The 20,598-nt window shown below is 41.0% G+C and overlaps 1 protein-coding gene across 1 annotated transcript; it reads right to left on the bottom strand.

Moving 5' to 3' along the window:
* Nucleotides 1-583: 583 nt before the first annotated feature.
* Nucleotides 584-6,202, bottom strand: LOC131695367 (uncharacterized). The gene has a single exon (XM_058983825.1). The coding sequence runs from the start codon at nt 6,200-6,202 to the stop codon at nt 584-586; it is 5,619 nt and encodes a 1,872-aa protein (XP_058839808.1).
* Between the last annotated feature and the right edge of the window lie 14,396 nt (nt 6,203-20,598).

The raw sequence follows: 20,598 nt of genomic DNA, 5'->3' as shown, positions 1-20,598 counted from the left end.
GCAGAATCCATTTCTGCTTAGGGTTTGCACAGTGGGCTGACTGTGCGAATCGTACGGTAAGTATTTTACATTGCATTTTGTTTCTAAAATTCTATGATTAGTTCACTTTTTCTTAGGGCTAGGTGAGTATTTACAGGTATGTACAATGCATAAAATTTCATTTCAATTCAGGTTCATGTTGTGGTGGATTAAAGGTGAGTATTGAACATTCCGGCCGCCAATGAAATTTTAAGGAATTCAACGGGCATTAGCGGCGGAAGTTCGAGCTTCTTGCGATGACTGACGTTCAACGGGATATGGAGATTTGGATTCGTCTTGCCGGTACAGGCCTCCTTACGGCTTCCAGGATGATTTTTCGAGGTGCGTCGGGTCCGACTGCAGGATACTGTCCAGGAGTGGTGTGCTGTAAAGGAGGAACATCTGTACGCGAACTGTTGGTTTAACAAATTAGGATGGGGTACTTAACTCGAGTCAAGTCCCAGCCGGGGGTTCTAGGAACCCACACGGCGAGGCTTGGTTCTTTACAGGTGAACCACGAACCGCTCGATACCCCCGAGCTTGGGCCAGGATCTCGTCTGGCGACTCATTTCCCCGAGTAGGGGCCGGGAGCTCGTCCGGCGGCTCTGTACCCTGAGCAAGGGCCGGGATCTCGTCCGGCGGCTCTGTTCCCTGAGCAAGGGCCGGGATCTCGTCCGGCGGCTCGGTTCCCTGAGCAAGGGCCTTCCTTTGGCGTTGTTGACGTAGGGCTGCTAATTGGTGCGGGACTCTGTGCTGCGATGGGTGGCGCAACTTCAATTGGAAGTAAGCAGAGCTTGGGGATGGCGCGTTGAACGATGCCGAAGGTCGACTTCACAGTGGCGACACGAACAAGGCCGTCAGGGCCGGGATGAACGCTGAGCACGCGTCCCAGGGGCCATTTCAACGGCGGTGCTCTCTCATCTTTGAGAGCGACGATGGAACCAACGGCTAGATTGTCCATGGCTTCTGTCCAGCGGTAGCGACTTTGCAGGGTGGCGAGATGCTCCTTGTGCCAACGACTCCAGAAGTGCTGAGTTAGCTGTTGTACTCGTTCCCATCGAGACAACCTGGATTCAGGAACTTCACGGCAATCTGGATCAGGTACCGCATTCAACGGACGACCAATCAGGAAATGTCCTGGAGTCAGAGCCAGCTCATCGGATGGATTGTCCGGCAACGGCGTGATTGGGCGAGAGTTTAGCATTGACTCGACCTGAATCAATGCGGTTTGCAGCTCGGATTCGGTTAGGTGAGCATTTCCGAGGATTTTGCGAAGCAGGGTCTTCACGGATTTCACGCAGGCTTCCCAGATTCCACCGAATGTGGGAGAGCGAGGTGGGATGAAGTGGAACTGTATTCCGTTGTCTGCGCATTCGTTTGCTACGGCATCTTGGTGAACTTGAGTTCGGAAAAGCTTCCGCAGTTCTTCCAGTTCTCGATGTGCTCCAACAAAGTTCGTGGCGTTATCGCAGTAGATATGCGCAGGCTTTCCTCTACGGCCGACGAATCTTCGCAGGCTCGCAATGAATGTGCCAGTGGTCAGATCCGACACAAGGTCCAAGTGCACGGCTTTGGTAGCCATACATACGTATACGGTGATGTAGGCTTTGAAGAATGGCGATCTCTTATTTCGGAGTGACGTTCTCACGTACATTGGCCCAGCCAAGTCAACGCCAACATTCTGAAACGGGTACGCCTGGTTGACCCGAACAGATGGCAGATCCCCCATCAGCTGCTGCAACGGCTTGGGTTTGGCACGTGCGCATACCATGCAGCCGTGAACAATGTTGCGAACCAAGTTCCGTCCGCCGAGGGGCCAAAATCTTTGGCGCAACGAGGATAGTAGTAAGCTGGGACCGGCATGGAGCGTCTTATGGTGTTCTCTCGTGGCGATCATGTCGGTGAGACGATGTTTGGGGAGGACGATCGGGTGTCTTCCGTCGACAGGTATTGCAGCATTGTGAAGCCGGTCGCCGACACGAATAATGCCGTCTACGAGTGTCGGGTGCAGATACCGTAGCTTGGATTTACGGTTTACTTTTCCGACGGTTTTAAGTTGGCGTATCTCGTTGGCAAAGTACTGCTGTTGTATGCGACGGACCAGATTGAGCAGAGTGCGATCAATGTCAAGAGCCGTCAACGGGCCGACAAGAATTGGTTGGTGATTCTTCCGGTGAAGGCAGTTAGCGGCGAAACGCCGAAGAAGTGTGCCGATCCGAAGTAGCTGACGAAGATTGGAATAGCGATCGACGATATCTGACGGTTCTACGCTCACGACCGGAAGGGCAATAGTCTGTCGGACCTCCGGTTGGTCTAAGTTTGAGGTCGCTACGACGACGTACTTCGCTGGCCAAGGAGCGAATATTGGTTTTAGCCACTGCGGTCCGTTCCACCACAGTGCACTAGCGAGGAGTTCATCGAGGTCCATTCCTCGAGAAACGAGATCGGCGGGATTGTCTTCGGATGGGACGTGATTCCAAACGGCGTGAGACGTCAGCTCTTGGATTTCAGCCACTCGGTTGGCTACGAACGTCTTCCATGTCGATGGAGTTGCGGATATCCAGTTCAAGACGATGGAAGAATCGGTCCATAGATATGTGGTGGCGGTTATGTCGATGCTGTCCTCAACTTGTTTAAGAAGTCTGGACAGGAGTTGAGCTGCGCATAGCACGAGGCGTGGAATGGTTTGAGTCCCCATCGGAGCGACCTTGGACTTAGAAATCACCAGGCGAACTGTACAAGGGCCCTCGGCAGGTATTGACCGGAGATAGATGCATGCGCCATATGCAGACTCTGAAGCGTCGCTGAACCCGTGAATCTCCAAGCGGTCGTAACCCGGACGTAACACATGGCGAAAAACTCGAAGGTGGGCAAGTGCTGAAAGCTTCTGGTGAAATTCCTGCCATTCGTGAGCGAATCCGTTAGCCACGGGTGTGTCCCAGTCGAGATGGAGTTTCCAAAGACTCTGCAGCATGATTTTCGCCTTTGCAATGGTCGGTCCAATCAAACCTAAGGGGTCGAAAAGACTGCTGATCTGAGAGAGGATCGTTCGTTTGTTCAGAACCGTGCATTCCTTCCAATTCGGCGTCTTGAACGAAAGAAAATCGGTCGACGGTTCCCAGCGGAGGCCAAGTGCAGTCACGGAGGACTCGTGGTCCAAATCGAGTAGTGTTTTCGTCTCTCGGAGCTCCAACGGAATGGTATCAAGAATAGCTTGACAATTCGAAGACCATTGTCGGAGAGGAAGTCCTGCGCAGGCGAGCATTGCAATGAGCTGGTTGCAGGTAACGGCGAGAGATTCAGCATCGTCAGAACCGGACAGCAAATTGTCGACGTAGAAGTCGTGGCGGACAGCGGGTTCCGCCAGCGGAAAATGTTGCCCTCCATCATCGGCGAGCTTCTGCAGCACCCTAGTTGCCAAAAATGGAGCACTGCTTGTGCCGTATGTGACGGTGCGGAGCTGGTAGCTCTTCAGTGGAGCCTCGGGATCGTCGCGCCAGAGAATTCGCTGCAGCGGTTGGTCGGTGGGATGGACCAAAATCTGCCGGTACATTTTTTCAATGTCCGCAGATATCACGAACTGGTGGATTCGAAAACGGAGGACAATCGTCACGAGAGTGTCCTGGATTGTGGGACCAGGAAGCAGGACATCGTTCAGCGAGATACCGGACTTCGAGCGGCATGATGCGTCGAATACGGTACGAAGCTTTGTAGTGGTGCTGTCGAGTTTCATCACAGCGTGGTGTGGAAGGTAGTATTGCGGTTGCGCGTCGATTTCATCGGGGCCAATCTCCCGCATATGTCCCAATCTCACGTACTCGTGGATGAACTGCTGATACATCGCCTTCTTATCGGGACTCGCACCGAGTGAGCGTTGTAGAGAGAAGAAGCGGCGGGTGGTGTTGTATTTGTTGTCCTTTAACTGCCAAAGCAGCTCGTCACGCTTGGGCAGCTTGACGACGTAGCGGCCTTCGGAGTTGCGGGTGGTGTTCTTCAAGAAATGTTCCTCACAGTATCGTTCCGACGGAGACCATCCCTTTGCATCGTGGACTTCTTCGAGCTGCCAGAATCGGTTGACCAATTCATCGATTGTGCAGGGATTACTGAACTGGCACTTGCGTGGATCGCTGTGATCGTGGTTTTCCAATAAACACTCTCCGGAGACGACCCAACCGAACTCTGTATTCTGCAGAAGCGGTAACTCTTCCCCGAGCGATATCCTGCCGTATCGAAGAATTTGGAAGAAATGGGCGGCACCCAGAATCATGTCGATGTCGCCAGTAACAGCGAATGTTGGATCTGCAAGCTCCACGTGCTTTGGAATCGGCCAGTGGCGGGCTTCTACCGCCGACTGGGGCAGCTTGACGGTAATGGAAGGCAGAACGAGCATGGAGCATTGTACGGAGAAGGGAGTGACTCGAGAGAAGATGGTTATCGTGGCCTGGTATTCAACCAGCGTTGTAGTGTTTCCGATTCCGCTTATCGGGATAGCATGCGGCAATCGGATGCGAGGAAGCTGCAGTCGTTCGCAAAGAGCCCCAGAAACAAAGTTGCGTTGGGAAGCACAGTCCAGCAAGCAACGAGCAGTGACGATGCGACCTCTACCGTTACGGATATTCACTAGCGCCGTCGGAAGGAAAACGGTTCCAGGAATCACTTCACCAGTATGTGATACGAGGGCAGTCTGAGAACTCATGGAAGGCGCATGCATGTGGGATAAGTTTGCGATTGAGGTAGAGGTAGACGGTTGCTGGATGGGAGCTTGCGAAACAGACTGGGGTGACAGTGAGTTTGGAGCATGCAGCGCAGATGCTGCGGTGAGAGTCGGCTGGAGGGCAACACAGCAAGTTGATCCGGTGGCTTGACCAGAAGCGGGATTGTCGTCAGAGGGCTCAGTGTGAAGAAGCGTGTGGTGCTTCTTGGTACATGTACGGCATCTTGACCCAGAACAGTTCCTGGCATAATGGGAACTCGATCTCAAACAGTTAATGCAAAGGTTTTTCTGTCTTACCAGATCGATCCGTTGGCGAAGGTTGAGTTTCCGAAATTCCGGACAGCTGTACAGGTAATGACTCTCACCGCACTTGTCGCACGGCTTCGGCTTGCTGGCGCTGGAAGAGGGTACACTGGATACTGCAGTTTGCTGTGTAGCTGCGACTGGAAAAGCTGCTAGCTTGGATGTCGGATTTGGCTTGCTGCGAGGAGGAGCGGTGTTCGAAGTGGCTGAAGAAACTGCTTGCAAAACTCGAGCGTAGTTCTGGAGGAAGTTTACCATCGTCACGTATGATGGCATTGAAGTTGACGCACCAGTGCTTGTGTCCTCTGATGTGCCGGCGGTTCCTCCCAGAACCGAAGCGATGTTGTCAGCATCGAGTTTGCTACAGTGGTTCTCCCATTCCCGGAGCGTACAAGGATCGAGGCGTATAGATAGCTGGTAAACCAGGATAGAGCTCCATCGGTCTGCTGGTTCACCCAAGCTCTTCAGAACGGAGATCTGCTGCTCGAAGCGATCGATCAGCGCAAGCAGATCTTCAGCTGATTCCTTGCGCATCGCTGGAGTGTCGAAAAGCGTCCGAATGTGACACTTGATTAACTGCCGGTTGTTCTCAAAACGCAGCCGCAACGTTCGCCAAGCGTCCTTGTAGCCCTGCTCGCTTATTTTGATAGGGTCGAGAATGCGAGCTGCCTCTCCTTGAACGAGGCCCTTCAGATAGTGCATCTTCTCGACCGCACTGATGTCGCTCCGGGAACCTACTGCGGATTCAAATGAATCGCGAAAAACACACCAGTCTTCCAACTTACCGCTAAACTTGGGTAGGTTAAGCTCCGGAAGCCTGATGTTCATTGGTCTCGATGGTGCGGGGTTGGCAGAAGGGGGAGAACGTGTTTTCTTCGCCAGTTTGGCCAAGTAGAAGGACCGAAGAGCATAATAGCGACCGTCGAACAACTGCCGTTCCTTTTTCAGGTCGATTGGCTCCGTATCGGTGGAAAACATCTCCAATTTCACCACCGTCCGGTGAAACTCGTCGTAAAATTTCTCCAACTTTTCCGCCCACGCTTCTACTTGGCCCGCAAACTTACTGTCCTTGTCGAACTCCTTCGCATAATATTCCAACAAAGCCATTGAATCGACAATATTCTGCTTCGTCAGCTCCAACTCACTGAATTTCCTCTCGTCGGCCATTTTCTTCTTCGGTAGCGCCGTATTCCCGTTCACTCACGCACTTTTCAACCTCCAAGAATCCAAAATGCACCCGAACAGTCAATTTGCAAAATAAAAATTTCACCGCGAAACTTAAAAAGCTATCGTCAGCTGGCTGTGTCTCGCACGCACTACTCGTTGTGACGATGTAAATATTCTGCGATGGTGGTTTCTTGGAGGGAACACTATGCGGTTTTGTTTGCACTACCGCGTAAAATGGCTAGTTTGCCGCTTGGGGACGCTACCGAAAATCACTTTTCGCGCACTTTTTCTGGCTATACCCGTCTACAGCGGGGCCGTTCTTCGCGATTTTTTCGCCTATTCTGGGCAATTTGCAATCACTTTTGCCTATTCTGGGCAGTTTTATCTTCACTTTTTGCCTATTCTGGGCAGTTTTCTGTTCACTTTTTTGCCTATTCTGGGCAGTTTTCTGTTCACTCGCGGGCACTTTTCTTCAAGATCCGGCTCGAAGGACCAAATTTATGTTCACGCACTTCGCTACTCTTCTCACTTTTGGATCTTTCCGAAACACTTTTCTCCTATTTTCACCTGCTGGATCAGGACTTTCTTCTGCATCCACTGCACCTTCCGCTGGAGATCGCGCGCGAGTATAACGGGTTTGTAGGGAACTTGGATATCGCGAAAATGAAAACTCGAAAAAACTATTTTTCTGCGACCGACACCAACGATTGCGTTTTAATTATCTGTTTATTGTATGCTTTTTGTGTACATTTGTCTATGTGTGTTTTATGCTGCGGCTGTTTGACAGCTATGTTATTGTTTGCAGAATCCATTTCTGCTTAGGGTTTGCACAGTGGGCTGACTGTGCGAATCGTACGGTAAGTATTTTACATTGCATTTTGTTTCTAAAATTCTATGATTAGTTCACTTTTTCTTAGGGCTAGGTGAGTATTTACAGGTATGTACAATGCATAAAATTTCATTTCAATTCAGGTTCATGTTGTGGTGGATTAAAGGTGAGTATTGAACAACGCCGTTGCTTGGAGTTATTTATTTGGCTTTTCATTTTCCGATATGTTTCAGATCGATCCGATGGTCATTAGTTAGAAAAATTGCAGTCAGAAGGTTCGCACAAATGAACATTTTTGCACTGATAAGTTATCAAGTTCCTTCCAGACAACTTGGAAGTGTTCGGTGCGGTGATTATTTCTAGCGGTTGTAGATAGAAAAATAAAATACAAAATTCGATTTGTCGAAATAATGTTTGGCTTATTTCAATGGATTATTTCTATATTGAGCAATAAATAGGCGACAAAGAGTAATCCATAAACAACAAGCCATAACTTTTAAAGTATTCAAAATAGATATTTGAAGTCTTCAGTAAAGTTATTCGCAAAAGTAAGAGCTACAAATTTGTAGAAGGCATCATTTCGATATAATCACTTCCAAGAAAATTTGTGAAAATATCTCACTCATAGGGGGATTAATCAGCAAAAGCACAATACCAAAAGAAAGGGCATATTGCCTCCCTTAAATTCTCTGAAGATACTATTGACCTAAAATAAGCCGTTTTGGCGTTAATAATAGATTACATGTTTTTGGTCATATTTCTGGCAATGGGAAATGATAAAAATCTTTCGTCCGCATTTAATGTTTAATATCTCTTTTGATAATAGTCCGATTTCAACAATCTATAGCTTGTTCGAAAGGTATTCGTTAAAGCTGTCTAAAAACATATGAATTGTTAATCTATATTGTCAATTTTGGCAGATAATTAAAAAAAACTGCAAAAAACGCCATTTTTACGCATTCAAACATTGATATCTTGGAAACTAAACATCAGAATCAAAAACAAATTAATAGCGTTCATACTATTTTTTAGTTCTTTCATTTAAAATTGGTTTGGATAAGATCGGTTCAGCCATTGCTGAGAAACACGAATGAGAATTTGTCCGTTACATACACACACACACACACAGACACACACACACACACACAGACATTGTCCCAAATCGTCGAGCTGAGTCGATTGGTATATAAGACTCGGCCCTCCGGGCCTCGGAAAAAATCTTGAAAGTTTGAGCGAATTCTATACATTTCTTTTATAAGAAATGTAAAAAGGTTGTTTTTATGGTCAAGATCATATAATTTCGAAGCCGTCCACGGTGCAGGTTTAGTATCTTCGAAGAAGTTTTATAACATAATATTGCGCATCTTTTGAAAAAATTATGTTGGTGAATAATCCCACCAGAAGTAATTTTAGAGAATTAACTTTTCAAAAAACTTTGTTGATAGACTTGGTGTCTTCAGTAAAGTTTTTAAGAATACTATTGGTAACAACTTGAGCTCGATCGAAAATGCATGTAATTTTTTTTAATACCAGATATCCTCCTAAGTGATAGTCGCTTTGGTCAATTTAGTATCGAAACCACCTGGTTTTTTATCCGAAAAACATACGAACTGGTATAGAAAATATTATGTACGCACTGTGCACACACCCTTCATGCCTCGTTCAATCACTCCTCAATAGGTCTGTCTACAATCGAATGAAAAAGACCCACACCCCCGATGTTTTACACCTGAACGCTACAACAATCGTGATTTTAAAATATTCACGACTTCCTCCGTTCGTGACGTTATTGAATGGCATCCAATTTCTGTGATAATTTGAATTCTTTTTCTTTTTTTCTACGCTGCCATCGTTTATCCCATCCTCTTTCCCCCCCGCAACGATATGTGGCACGGGGAGTGGCAGAAAAGGCAGACGTGTACGTACGCGCATACGTACGTGCGGGAGCGGAAGCGATTGGAAAAATGAACGGAGATTTGCTCGGCAATTTCTACGCCTCCCAGGCGCCTCCAGGCAAAGCAATCGACGAGGTAAACGATGCAGATTAGGGAAGACGAAAGATCCTTCGTTGCTCGAAACGTAGCACCGTTCGCTTGCGTTCGAGCCAGAGCATTAGACTAGGTAAACAAATCGAAAAAGTCTGATACGGAATTAGGATTGATTTCTGGATTAGGTGAGAAAATTGGCGTCAGCAAATCAAGAACTCAATTACGAATTTAACACCGACTGCCAATTGAGCCAAGATTACAAATGGCAATGAATGGGGCTTTGTCTCTGCGGAAAACCTTTTTTCTTGCTTCCAACATTCAAAATTACGCACCAAAAAGGGCAATCCCAATGATGCGTATCAATTTCACCGCACGAAATTGCCAAGTTTCACATCGAACCGCTAATTTCCTAATCCGTTCCATCAACACTTTCCTCCGTTTTCCGCCAATCATCAGCGCGAATCGAAGCATCATTATTGTTTTGCGGCTATCTTACTTTCCCATATCGGAGTGGATCTCATCCACTGAATTATTCGCTATCCGAGTACGCGGTCGCTTCTTTGATTTGTGGGTTTACATTTCGCACCCCGGTCGGTCGGCCGGTTATTCGGTGGGTCGTTCGATTGGTCAGCCGAAACGGAAAGTTGTACTATTATTTTCAAATCATTGGAACTGTTGCTGGGGGCGAGGGGTTGTTTTTGTTTTCGCGCTTCACCGCTGATGTGGCTACTAAGCTGCCAATCAAAGGCTAGAGACTATCAATTTAAGGTCTTGCAATGGCCCGCGCGGGTTTTCGTTTCGTTTACCCGCGAGCAACACTCGCAGCAGGAGATTATTGTGAAAGTAATTGAAGAAGATCATATTGGTAGCTAAGTGTTGTTCAATCATTTGAAAGAGATAAACATTGTTGGAATGGGTGAACTTTTAATAGCGAATTCATTTGGTTAGCTGAACAAATCCTCACGGGATTTAAGCACCATACAGTTTCTTAAAAAGACCAGAAATTTATTTCGCACCAAAACGCCATAAAATAGTCTCCATAACCCATAGAAACACCAACATATGGCTTTTATGTGATGGTCCACAGAGAGGGAGGGGGGTGTAATTCCCGATCCCAGATTTTGAAGAGAATCAATAATTCTGGCAAATATTATTTGAATAAAAATTTATTTGAAAATATGCAATTAGAGTTCCAATATAATGTGTTATTTAATTATAGAAACTTGTATACATTCCAAATTGCAGCAACTATATACTTTTAGTCCATTAGAAGATCAAACTTGTCAGAGTATAAAAAATGTGTTAAGATATTTACGAGTTTTTTGTTGGATTTTATAAGAGTTTCGTAAAACGGATAAAAACATTTTCCTCTAAAAGTACGTATTTTCAATAGAAGAAATCACGACGATTTCGTGAAGTGATTTTATGAACGATAGCACAATTAAAGTGCGATTGATAAAGTCTAAACGAAGAAATATGCTGATGCTGATTTTTTAGTAAAATTTGGAGTTTCTTGGCAAAAAGTAAGTGACTGACGTGAACCACCAAAAATATTGTATAACTAGGATTCAGTTTTTGTCAACGTTATAAATACTCACATGACTCTGCGGTAAACCTATTTGTATTTATTAAAACCTATTTTAATCCACCTAGCGGTGCAATTGTGCCTTTCTCAATCATGAATCACGAGAATGTGTGCGTTGTTTATATTCATTAAAAACTTTTACATGCATATATTACATTTTATTATTATACATCACATGACAACTATATACAGGAAAATAAATCATTATTCGAGTTCTAAAATTTTGTAAAAGAAAAAAACAGCCACGGTAATATTGAACTGAAAAAAGGTGCGAAATCGGCAGTCCCAAAAAGTCGATTTTCATAAATAAAATTTTTTCGAGATAACATAAAATATCGACGTTTCATGCATTTTAAAGATGTTTGGCATCAAAAATACGAATTCGATTTCTGAAATTTCATGGGGTCCCCCCTTTGAAAATAAAATTAGAGTTCCGACTTATATGGGAATTTCATATGTGACCGGACGATTTAGTCTATATTTCCGGACCCATATAAGCGATCCGTACGAAATTTTCTAGACATCTGTGGGGATATTATAGCTATCATTTGGGACTAAGTTGTGTGAAAATATGTGAAAATCGGCCCAACCATTTTCGGGAAACTGATGTGAGTTCGTAAATTTTGAAAGATGGCCGCTTTTCCCGGGCACTTCCGGAACCGTCTATGGTGGTCAATGTAGTCAACGAAAGTTTGGTTGGCCGTCGGTGACCTAGAACAGCAAATTTAAGTTGTTTGAGAGACATTTTAGCGAAATTTTTACCTTTTTTGCTTTCATCGGAGTATCGGTTTGAATCACAATTTGCTATGTGATCGCACGCCACAACCTGTAACTCCGGAACCGGAAGTCGGATCGGGATGAAATTAAATAGCCATTTACGGGGATGCAATACCTTTCATTTGAGGCCAAGTTTAGTCGAATCGGTCTAGCCATCTCCGAGAAACCGATGTGACTGTTATTCTGAATTTAGATACTTCCGCCGGGGCTTCCGGAACCGAGGATGGTGGCCAATGTGGCCAAATAGACTTTGAATGGATGTTAGTGACCTAATACTACAAATCGAAGCAGTTGTGGTCATGTTTTGGAAAAATTTTCACCTTTATACATTAATTGCAGAATTTATTAAAATCGACATTTTCTGCGTGTTCGTACTTATCACCCTGTATTTCCGGAACCGGAAGTCGGATCCATTAGAAATTCAATAGCAGCCTATGGGAACGTTGCACCTTTCATTTGAGACTAAGTTTGTCAAAATCGGTTCAGCCATCTCTGAGAAAAACGAGTGACATTTTTGGTCACATACACACACACATACGCACATACACACACACATACATACATACACACATACATACACACACAGACATTTGCCTAACTCGACGAACTGAATCGAATGGTATATGTCACTCGGCCCTCCGGGCCACCGTAAAACAGTCGGTTTTCAGAGCAATTGCAATACCTTTCTATCGAGAAAGGCAAAACATGTCCAAAAATAATATTCTGTCGAAAATTCAATTCTAAAATAGTAGAATTGCGAGTAATGGGTACCACATAAGATACATAACTTGTACTAATACATCGCATTTCTTTTTAAATCGCCTTTTCTTTCGCCGATTACAAAGATACACTACTCCATCCATCATCCATTTATTGAATCAACATTCTTGTAAAATGTAGCTGAAGATGTGAAAATTTAAGTTTTCATTTCAAAAAGAAGAAATAGCTTTTTCAAATCTTATCTGCATGTTTTCTTTTGTTCATCACAGAAATATTATTTTCATAATTTTAATCTTAGTAGATTTTTAAATAGAATTTTAAAAATAAATAGTTGATTTTCTTTTTTTCTGTTATCCAAACCTTTTGAGTTTTGGTTAACCGATTTGGAAAACCAAGCACTCAAATTGATGATTGAACTTCTTCAACTTTCTAATGGGTTATTTGAAATGATATACTCGAGTAATCAATAAGCATTATAACGTAGCCGAATATCTGCTTTAGACCTGCATAAAGAGCAGTCTTAAAGAGCCGTTAAGCACTTTATTCTGCTATAATGCTGATATTATGCAAGATAGGTGCTACTACTGTTGAGAGATTGACAACCCATTTTCTGTATTACTTATGTTATTTTATTGCAACAATGAATAAGTGTCATATTTTAAAACTTGATATCGGCACCACTCATGCTATTAAAAAGCTTAAAATGACGCTCATTTCCCGCATTTTTGTTTTCCAGTACTTCCTTTTGCTTCCCCTTCTCCCCCTAGCAAAATTTTGTTCTCACGCGATATTAATAATTATAAGCAGCGGCCTTCACGGTAAGTGCGCTGGTTTTGCGACCTAGACTATATTGAATATGTTCGAATGCGATGAAATATGCCGAATATAATTTTCAAGAGAAGTTGCATAACAAATAAAGCCACAGAATTAAAATAGTATTATATCGGCTTAATATTTGCTATATAATAGCACTAAATGCATATGTAAGGCATATATCCTTAAAAGATCCTTAAAGCGTGTATGCGTTATGTCAGCTTTATATACGTGTATAGAGATAGCGATAATTCTATATTTCGGCTTAGCTAATAATGCTAATATAGAGCATAATTGCATTGTAAATGATACAATGGAGTTCCAATGCAACATTAGTGCAATTGTATAACCAATATTGTGCAATGGCTTAATGCTTATGGCTACTTGGGTAGTTTAGATGATAGTAATTTTAATTTATTAAAAAGCCTTTTTTGGTGAGAACCGGAGTCTGAAAACAAATCGAACCCCAGAGCACAAAAACGTTACAATAAAAATAGTTTTAACTATGATTTTTATGTTTAGTGGACAAAATCCATATTTTTTAGAAATTGTGTTTTAATAGGTTGCCTGTTTAAAACAAATTGACTGTTTAAAACAAATTTACCTATTTCAAAAAATCTCAAGTGTTTTTGAGTTGCAGGTTTTTGAAAAAAAATAGTTTTTGATTGGTCTTTTGCTAATTAATTCTAAACTTTGCTATCTGTGGATGGGTTTTAAAAACAGTGGCGATTTTTTTTGCTTATGCTATACCATAACCATTTTTTATTTTCTCAGGCGATATGTGAATTTCTACTTTTTTAATTTATCATAACTGCTAAATGAATAATAAAAGTATCAATTCTTCAACCTTATTTTTGAGTACTTCATTGGTCAAGCAACATTCGGAAAACAAATTCTGAATAAAACCGAAATCAAGAAAGAACATTAAAAGCCACAAAAAGATTCATAACATTATTTCTCCATTTGAAAGAATTTTTTTCATTTTTGGAATTGGAAGAATTCTAAATTCTCCTTATAATACATAAGTTTCTTCTTTTTGCTATTTCTCTTTTTTATTCTTTCATATTTTATGTTCCAGCATTTTTCATCCGTTTCATCCAGTTTTCTCTATTTGCGCCATTCATTTTAATTAAACATTTTTTTTCTTTCGCTTAATATTTTCTTTTTCTATTTATAACTGTTTTTGCTTCTTATTTGAAATTTGTTTCATTTTTCATCTTTGTGATATTGTTTCATTGTATCGCCAATTTCTTCAATCTTTCATTATTTGTTCTTATTTGCCGTTTTTTTATCCGTTTTTTTATTCTTTTAATATTTTAATTTAATGTAAATTAAATTAAATTCTTGCACGAAATTTAATTTTTTCTTTTGCTATATCCTATGCACTGATTTATACTTCATCTATTTTTCCATTTTATGTTTTTTCGTGTTATGGATTTTCTGTTCTCCATTTTATTAGTTTTGAATTTTAGATATTTTTTTTCACTTTACTCCCATTCTTCTTTATTGCTATGTTCTATATCCTCTAGCATTTTCCTTTCTACCCATCTTAGCAATTCTGAATTTTCTGTTTTGTTTATTCTTACATTTGAACATTTGTCCTTTGTGATCTTTTTTATTTTGTGTTTCCTGTTTTCCATTTCACCAAATTTTAAATTTCTTAGATATTTTTCATTTTTTCAATAATTCAACCAATTCGCTTTTTAATTTTCTCTTATTTAGTCTAATGGAAATATTTCTATTATTCTACTTCTTCTAGCATTTTCATTTTGGACATATAAATCATTTTGAATTTATTCCATATTTTATATGATTTTTTCTTTTTCTCTATTTCTTAGTTGTTCCTATTTTCCATTTTTTCAATCCATTTCATCCAATTGTTCCTACTTATGCGTCGTCCTACTTATTTCATTCTAAATTACATCATTTTTTAAACAACTTCTCTTTTCTTATTTGTTGGGTTTTTTCTTGATTCCACTCTTGTTATTTATCATTTTTTCTACCTTGAAGGGTTAGTATAATCCCCATTTTCTATTTATCCCTTTTTTAATTTTGTGGAGTCTTTTTCTTTCAAACATTTTATTTTTCATTTTTATGTGTTTACTTTTCTATAGTTTCGTTTTTATTTTTTTTTCATTTTCATTGCTTTTGTCCTTCTTTCTGTGTTGCATGTTCATGATATTTTATTTTTCATTTTGCCGTTTATCAGTTTTTCCTATTTTACCGTTTTTGTAATATTTCTCTACAGCGTCATTTTTCGACTATTTTTCTATTTATTTTTTTCATTTAATTGGATTGTTTCGATTTGAATAAGTGTTTAATTTTGTTAATTTTTTTTAATTTTCTGCATATTTTTTATTTTTAACTTTTCCACTGTTTCTATTTTGTCCATTTTCTGTAGTTCACAGTGTTGGATTTTCTTTTCCATTTTTGAACTGTCCAAAATATACTCTTCCTCCCCCATGTAACAAATTGTCATAAATTTCTTTATCTTTCCTTCCCCAGTACGTAACAAAATCTTAAAAGAAAATTTGTTCTCTGGTTAAAGCATGTTATTATCTAGCTTAACACACCCCTCCCCCACCTAATTATCGTAACACGTCACATATTGTAATACCTCCTTCTATCTCTTAAAAGTGTTACCTAATGTATCTTTACTGTTATGTAAAATGTCTTTTTTAGCATTTCATTTTGCACCATTTTCTTTATTTTTTTCTTTGTTTTCTCTATCAATTCTACCTCCAATGAATGTCCTTTTTGTTTTTTAATTGATTTCATTTCCATGTTGCTGTTAATTTTTCCTTATGTGATATTTTTTATATAAGTTCTTTAATGAAGAACTCGAAAAAAGTACATGAATTAGTTTTTTCCTCGAAATCGAAGGAAATCAGATACACTAAACAACAAATGTTGTACTTTGAGCGGCTGGCAGTGTTATAGTGCATTGACTAGGTTGGATGTGTTATTTCTTTAACGAATTCTAGGCGAAGCAAGGTAACCCTAGCTAAGTGTTATGGCAGTTTTATAGCCACTCATTAAGCTTAGATTGCACTTGTAGCATGCTATAAAACTTAAATTATTACTTAGGACGGTTCCGAACCATCCTATGCAATACCGACACCTAGATACATTTGAATTGTTTATAAATTGGCTCCCTTCAAAGTAATGTTAAAAAGAGCAACAACTGATTCAAACAGGCACGCGGCACATTTATTTATAACTGGTATCTATCTATCTACCATCGAAGAATGTGAGCTGACATGAAACGCAGCAGCTACTACGCTTACAACGTCAGAACACAAACTAACGAATTTTTCTTGTGTTCTCTTTTTATACGCGTCGCAGTTCATTCGATGAAAAAGAGGCAGTCCCAGCAACGCTTGCTTTTTGAGCGAATCGTACCGACCAATCATGGATCAGATAATTACTACTTTTATAAAATCCATTATTTCCGCTATTTTTAGTAATTGTAGGGTAAGGTGGGGCAAATCCGACCGTTGGGTAAACCCGACCCCCCTCTGTTACCGAAAATCAGAAGCACTACGCGAACTAATATCAATAGTGTCGTGTAGAGCATCGAAAATAATCATAATGGTGGCATGACAGCATTTTATTAATACACATTGAGATACTCAAATGACAAAAAGTGTGTTTTTAAAACTTTTGATTTGACTTTTGTGCATTATTGCCTACAGGATATTTCTGATTGTTAAAGTGATTGCATAAAAAATGTAAGTGGATTTAAATTCTTTGATTAAAGTCCTACAAAGTGCGTAGATGAATTTGGTTCAACCTTTTTCATAACTTTTTTAAATTGCATCGTAATGAAAAATGACGCAGTGGGCCAAATCCGACCTCTAAATAGTGGGGTAAATCCGACCGCTTTTTTGCTAGGAAAATGTTTATTTATCAAATTGAAATATATTTTTATTGTCATTTTTTATTATTTTTATGAAAAATGGTTATATCATTACGTGCTATTGCTCGTGATTTTAGCATTCCAAGATTGACATTGAACTCCATTTTCTTCATGTTACAATTCAATAACACAACATTCATTAATTTATCATTGAAAAACCATAAAATTTGGATAATATCTGCATTAAATCAACCAAAAACATAGGGGGTCGGGTTTACCCCACCATTTTTGAAAACAGCAAAAATGAACATTTTCGTAAAACGCTTGTATTTCAAAATATTTCCAAGATCCGAATAAAATGCTATATATAGAAAGTTGCCCAGGAGTTTCATCTTTAATTTGGTATATAAAACGACTTGATTCGATGTAAAATGAGCATTTTACAGCCAAAATCATTTACTAGGTCGGATTTACCCCACCTTACCCTACATACTACCGAATTGGATACAAAATTGTTGTACATCTTTCCAATCAGATAGCGTAATAATCTTATTTTTTCATTCAGTACAAGGGTAAAATTCTGGCAGAAAATTTTGAAACGGGACCCCTATATTGAAACGTTAGAAGTATTCTACTTCAAAAATTTCGAAGAGATATTTAAAGGGTTTAACGATCAAAACTTGGTCGACTTAAACTTGATGCATTTCGTTACACAATATTTAAAAAATCTAAAAAATAAATGTATCGTTCAGGCAAAAAGAGCAACACAGTGAAATTTTGATCGCGTAACGTCTGAATCCGAACTACTCGCACGTCGAGTTAGCAAAATTGTTGAAAGTAACCAAACGGCAGCCGGAAGGTAAAAGTTTCTGATAATTTAAAGCTTATGAAGCTGTTGAAGTTCACAAAGAAATATCGGGTTTGGCAGGCTTTCTCTATCTGCGGTTTGAAAAGCAACATTTTCATTGCAACCGAGACCGTCAACTAGAAAATTTACGTGAAAGAGTGTATGGAAAAACGCTTGCTACTTTTCATGAGGCAAAACGATTGTTCTGTACAGTTTTGGCCGGCTTTGGCATCCTGTCATTGCGGAGAAAGAACATGCAGTGGTATGCCACCAGCAACGAGCAGGTATCGACGAATATTGATCCATCGCCATGCGGAACCTTAACTAGACCCAAAAAACACTTGAATGCGAGAAGTAGTGCAAGACAAACTACCTGTATGTGACAAAGAAAGTGAACGAGGTGGCTATATAGAATCTGATGGTAGTAGTTAAAAGTCAGTCAACCGAAAGCTTAGCTTTCTGTAGTTTATACTAATTGAATACCTGAAATGAAAGAAATAAATTGATTGTTGTAAGTAGGGGTTTCCCCGCTACTCGGGTTCTTATTTGCCCGGCGTACCCTTTACTTCAGGGCGGCCTAGGTGCCTCTACAGAATTTCGGATTTCGTAACACAACAAAAAAAAAGTAAACAAACAAAATAAATTATTAGATTTACCGACTTTTATTCTCCGCTACTCTCTCAACTGCTGCTGCTGCTGGTGATCTGCTACTGCTGGCGGAAAGGCGGGCGGCTTCTTCCGACCCGCCGGGACAGCAACGGCCGAGTTCTCCCTATTTACGTTGGCTGCTCCGGCAGCGGTCCATTACAATTAGCCAGGGAGGTGAGCTTTGCTCCTTTGTTGGAACCTCCCTAGCGACGGTGGTGACGAATCACCGGATTCTTTGCTCCCCGCAAAGAATCCCGGAAGACACCGCAGTGTTCTTCCCAGGGGGAGCCGCTGTCCACCCTGCTTCGCTCTCCTTGGCTATTAGCTGGGAAGGAGAGCAAGGCTCGTTCGGCTTATCCTTCCCAGCGAGGGCGGAATGGTGCGTCTGGATCCTTTACGGTTAGCCGGGGAAGCGAAAGCTCCTTGATAATTAGCTTCCCCCGACGGCGATCCAGCACCATACTTTCTTTAGCACCCGGACCACGGGCCGGCACTTTCGACGGGAATCTACCGTCGCATGCGCGCACTAAACTATTTAACAGTGGCGGGAAACTGTCCCGAAAAAAACCACAGCAATTTCCTGGACGTCTGATTGTAGCCGTGGTCCGTCACTTTCTCCTCATCTCGATCGCCGCCTTTTTCACTCCACCAAACAACCACCAAAAAACACACCGCCGCATAGCTGTCATTGCCATGGTACAGCATAGTTAGCAATCACTTTTACAGCGAGAGGAGAGCGGAGACCTACCTAAACCCTATGTTTCTTATATACAAATGTTCAACAAAAATTACTACACCTATCTGCACAAACAAAACCGTTCACAAACAAGAAAATGAACAAAAATTTACAACTTTAGTGTGAACGGTACAAAACAGCGGTGAGCATAAATTTTCGTAAACAATACACTCTACGGAGAGAGTACGCACGAAAGGGTATATTTCCACCCAGTGCTCAATTGTTACCCTGACGGGTTACATTGTTAAATAAAAAATAATCAATTTATACGCATTCTTCTTTGACCTAAATGTGATTGTAGACGGCGCCGATGGTTGAGTGGTAAGCGTGACCACTTAAAAATTATCGCCATTGGGCCACCCCTGAGTCGATTCCTACTCCCATCAGAAGTGTCTGCTCAAAATTTGAGCCAAATCAAACAAATCTAGTTACCGGACTAACGTGTTCGAAGTTTGTACGGGATTTTTCGACAATTTGGATGAAGAAAGCTGCGTAACTTACATTTTCACCACTAGGGGGCACTGTTTACAACAGATTGTTACTAAAAGTGAAAATAAGAAATATAATTTACAGATTTTTCGAAGACTATACTTTCAAATTTAGTTTGAATTTTGTGTTTCGAATTCATCTCGTCAGTAACTAGCACCAACTGGGTGTCTAGTTAGATGATGTATCTAAACTAGTACCGAAATTAGCACTAGTTAGACACAAAAAATTTAAACAGTTCATACGACACATGTGAACGTCTAAAGCAACTGACCTTTCCCGAGTGATGTCCCGGGAAGCAAATGCAGAAGTTCTGGTTTGCTGACGAGAAAGCGAAAACGAACTCCTGCCTTTTGGTTAAAGAACCAAAGCCTGATTTTATGCATTGGATCGAACGATTTTGCGTATTGATGGCATAAGACCTAACTTAAATCAAGTTTATTTTTGTGATTCTAATTCATCTCGTCAGTAACTAGCACCAACTGGGTGTCTCGTTAGACGATGTATCTAAACTATATAAATTAATGCCAAATTTATGACGAAATATGAGTTCGATAAACTACTTAACTATTTCTGCTCACTGTTCTAGTCATAATCATTGTATGAGTATTTCCGCTCCTTTTGATAGAACAAACATAAAAAGTCTAAAAGCAGGGCGATTGATAGACATTAACCTTACTTACACGAGAAATTAGAACTAGAATTTTTGATTGCGGAAGTGCGAAAGCATTGCAGTAGTTATCCATTAGGGTGGGACATAAATAGATTCCAGCTCCGAGCAACTTTTTGGGTACCATTTGGGTCCTACAACATCTGTGCTAATTCTTAGCTTGATCCCTGAAACTATATTTTTGCGCCCACTGTTTAAAGTTTACATGGGATTTTATATGGGAAAATTAACTTTCACAAAATAATTCCTCCAAGAGTCGCCCATTGCTTCCTAAAAATAAACCGTTATGTGGCTTTTGTAGGAAATTTAACAACGAAACAAAGTCTCGAAAACTACGAAACGATCTGACGTTTGAGAAAAAAGTGATTGATCTGAAACCAGTTGATGCTCTGACGATTGATAAAATATTTATTTTTTATAGCAACACTGTTGTTGGTT

Source organism: Topomyia yanbarensis, unplaced genomic scaffold (genome assembly GCF_030247195.1).
Source record: "Topomyia yanbarensis strain Yona2022 unplaced genomic scaffold, ASM3024719v1 HiC_scaffold_396, whole genome shotgun sequence".
NCBI lineage: Eukaryota > Metazoa > Arthropoda > Insecta > Diptera > Culicidae > Topomyia > Topomyia yanbarensis.
This window is presented reverse-complemented; position numbering and strand designations above follow the sequence as displayed.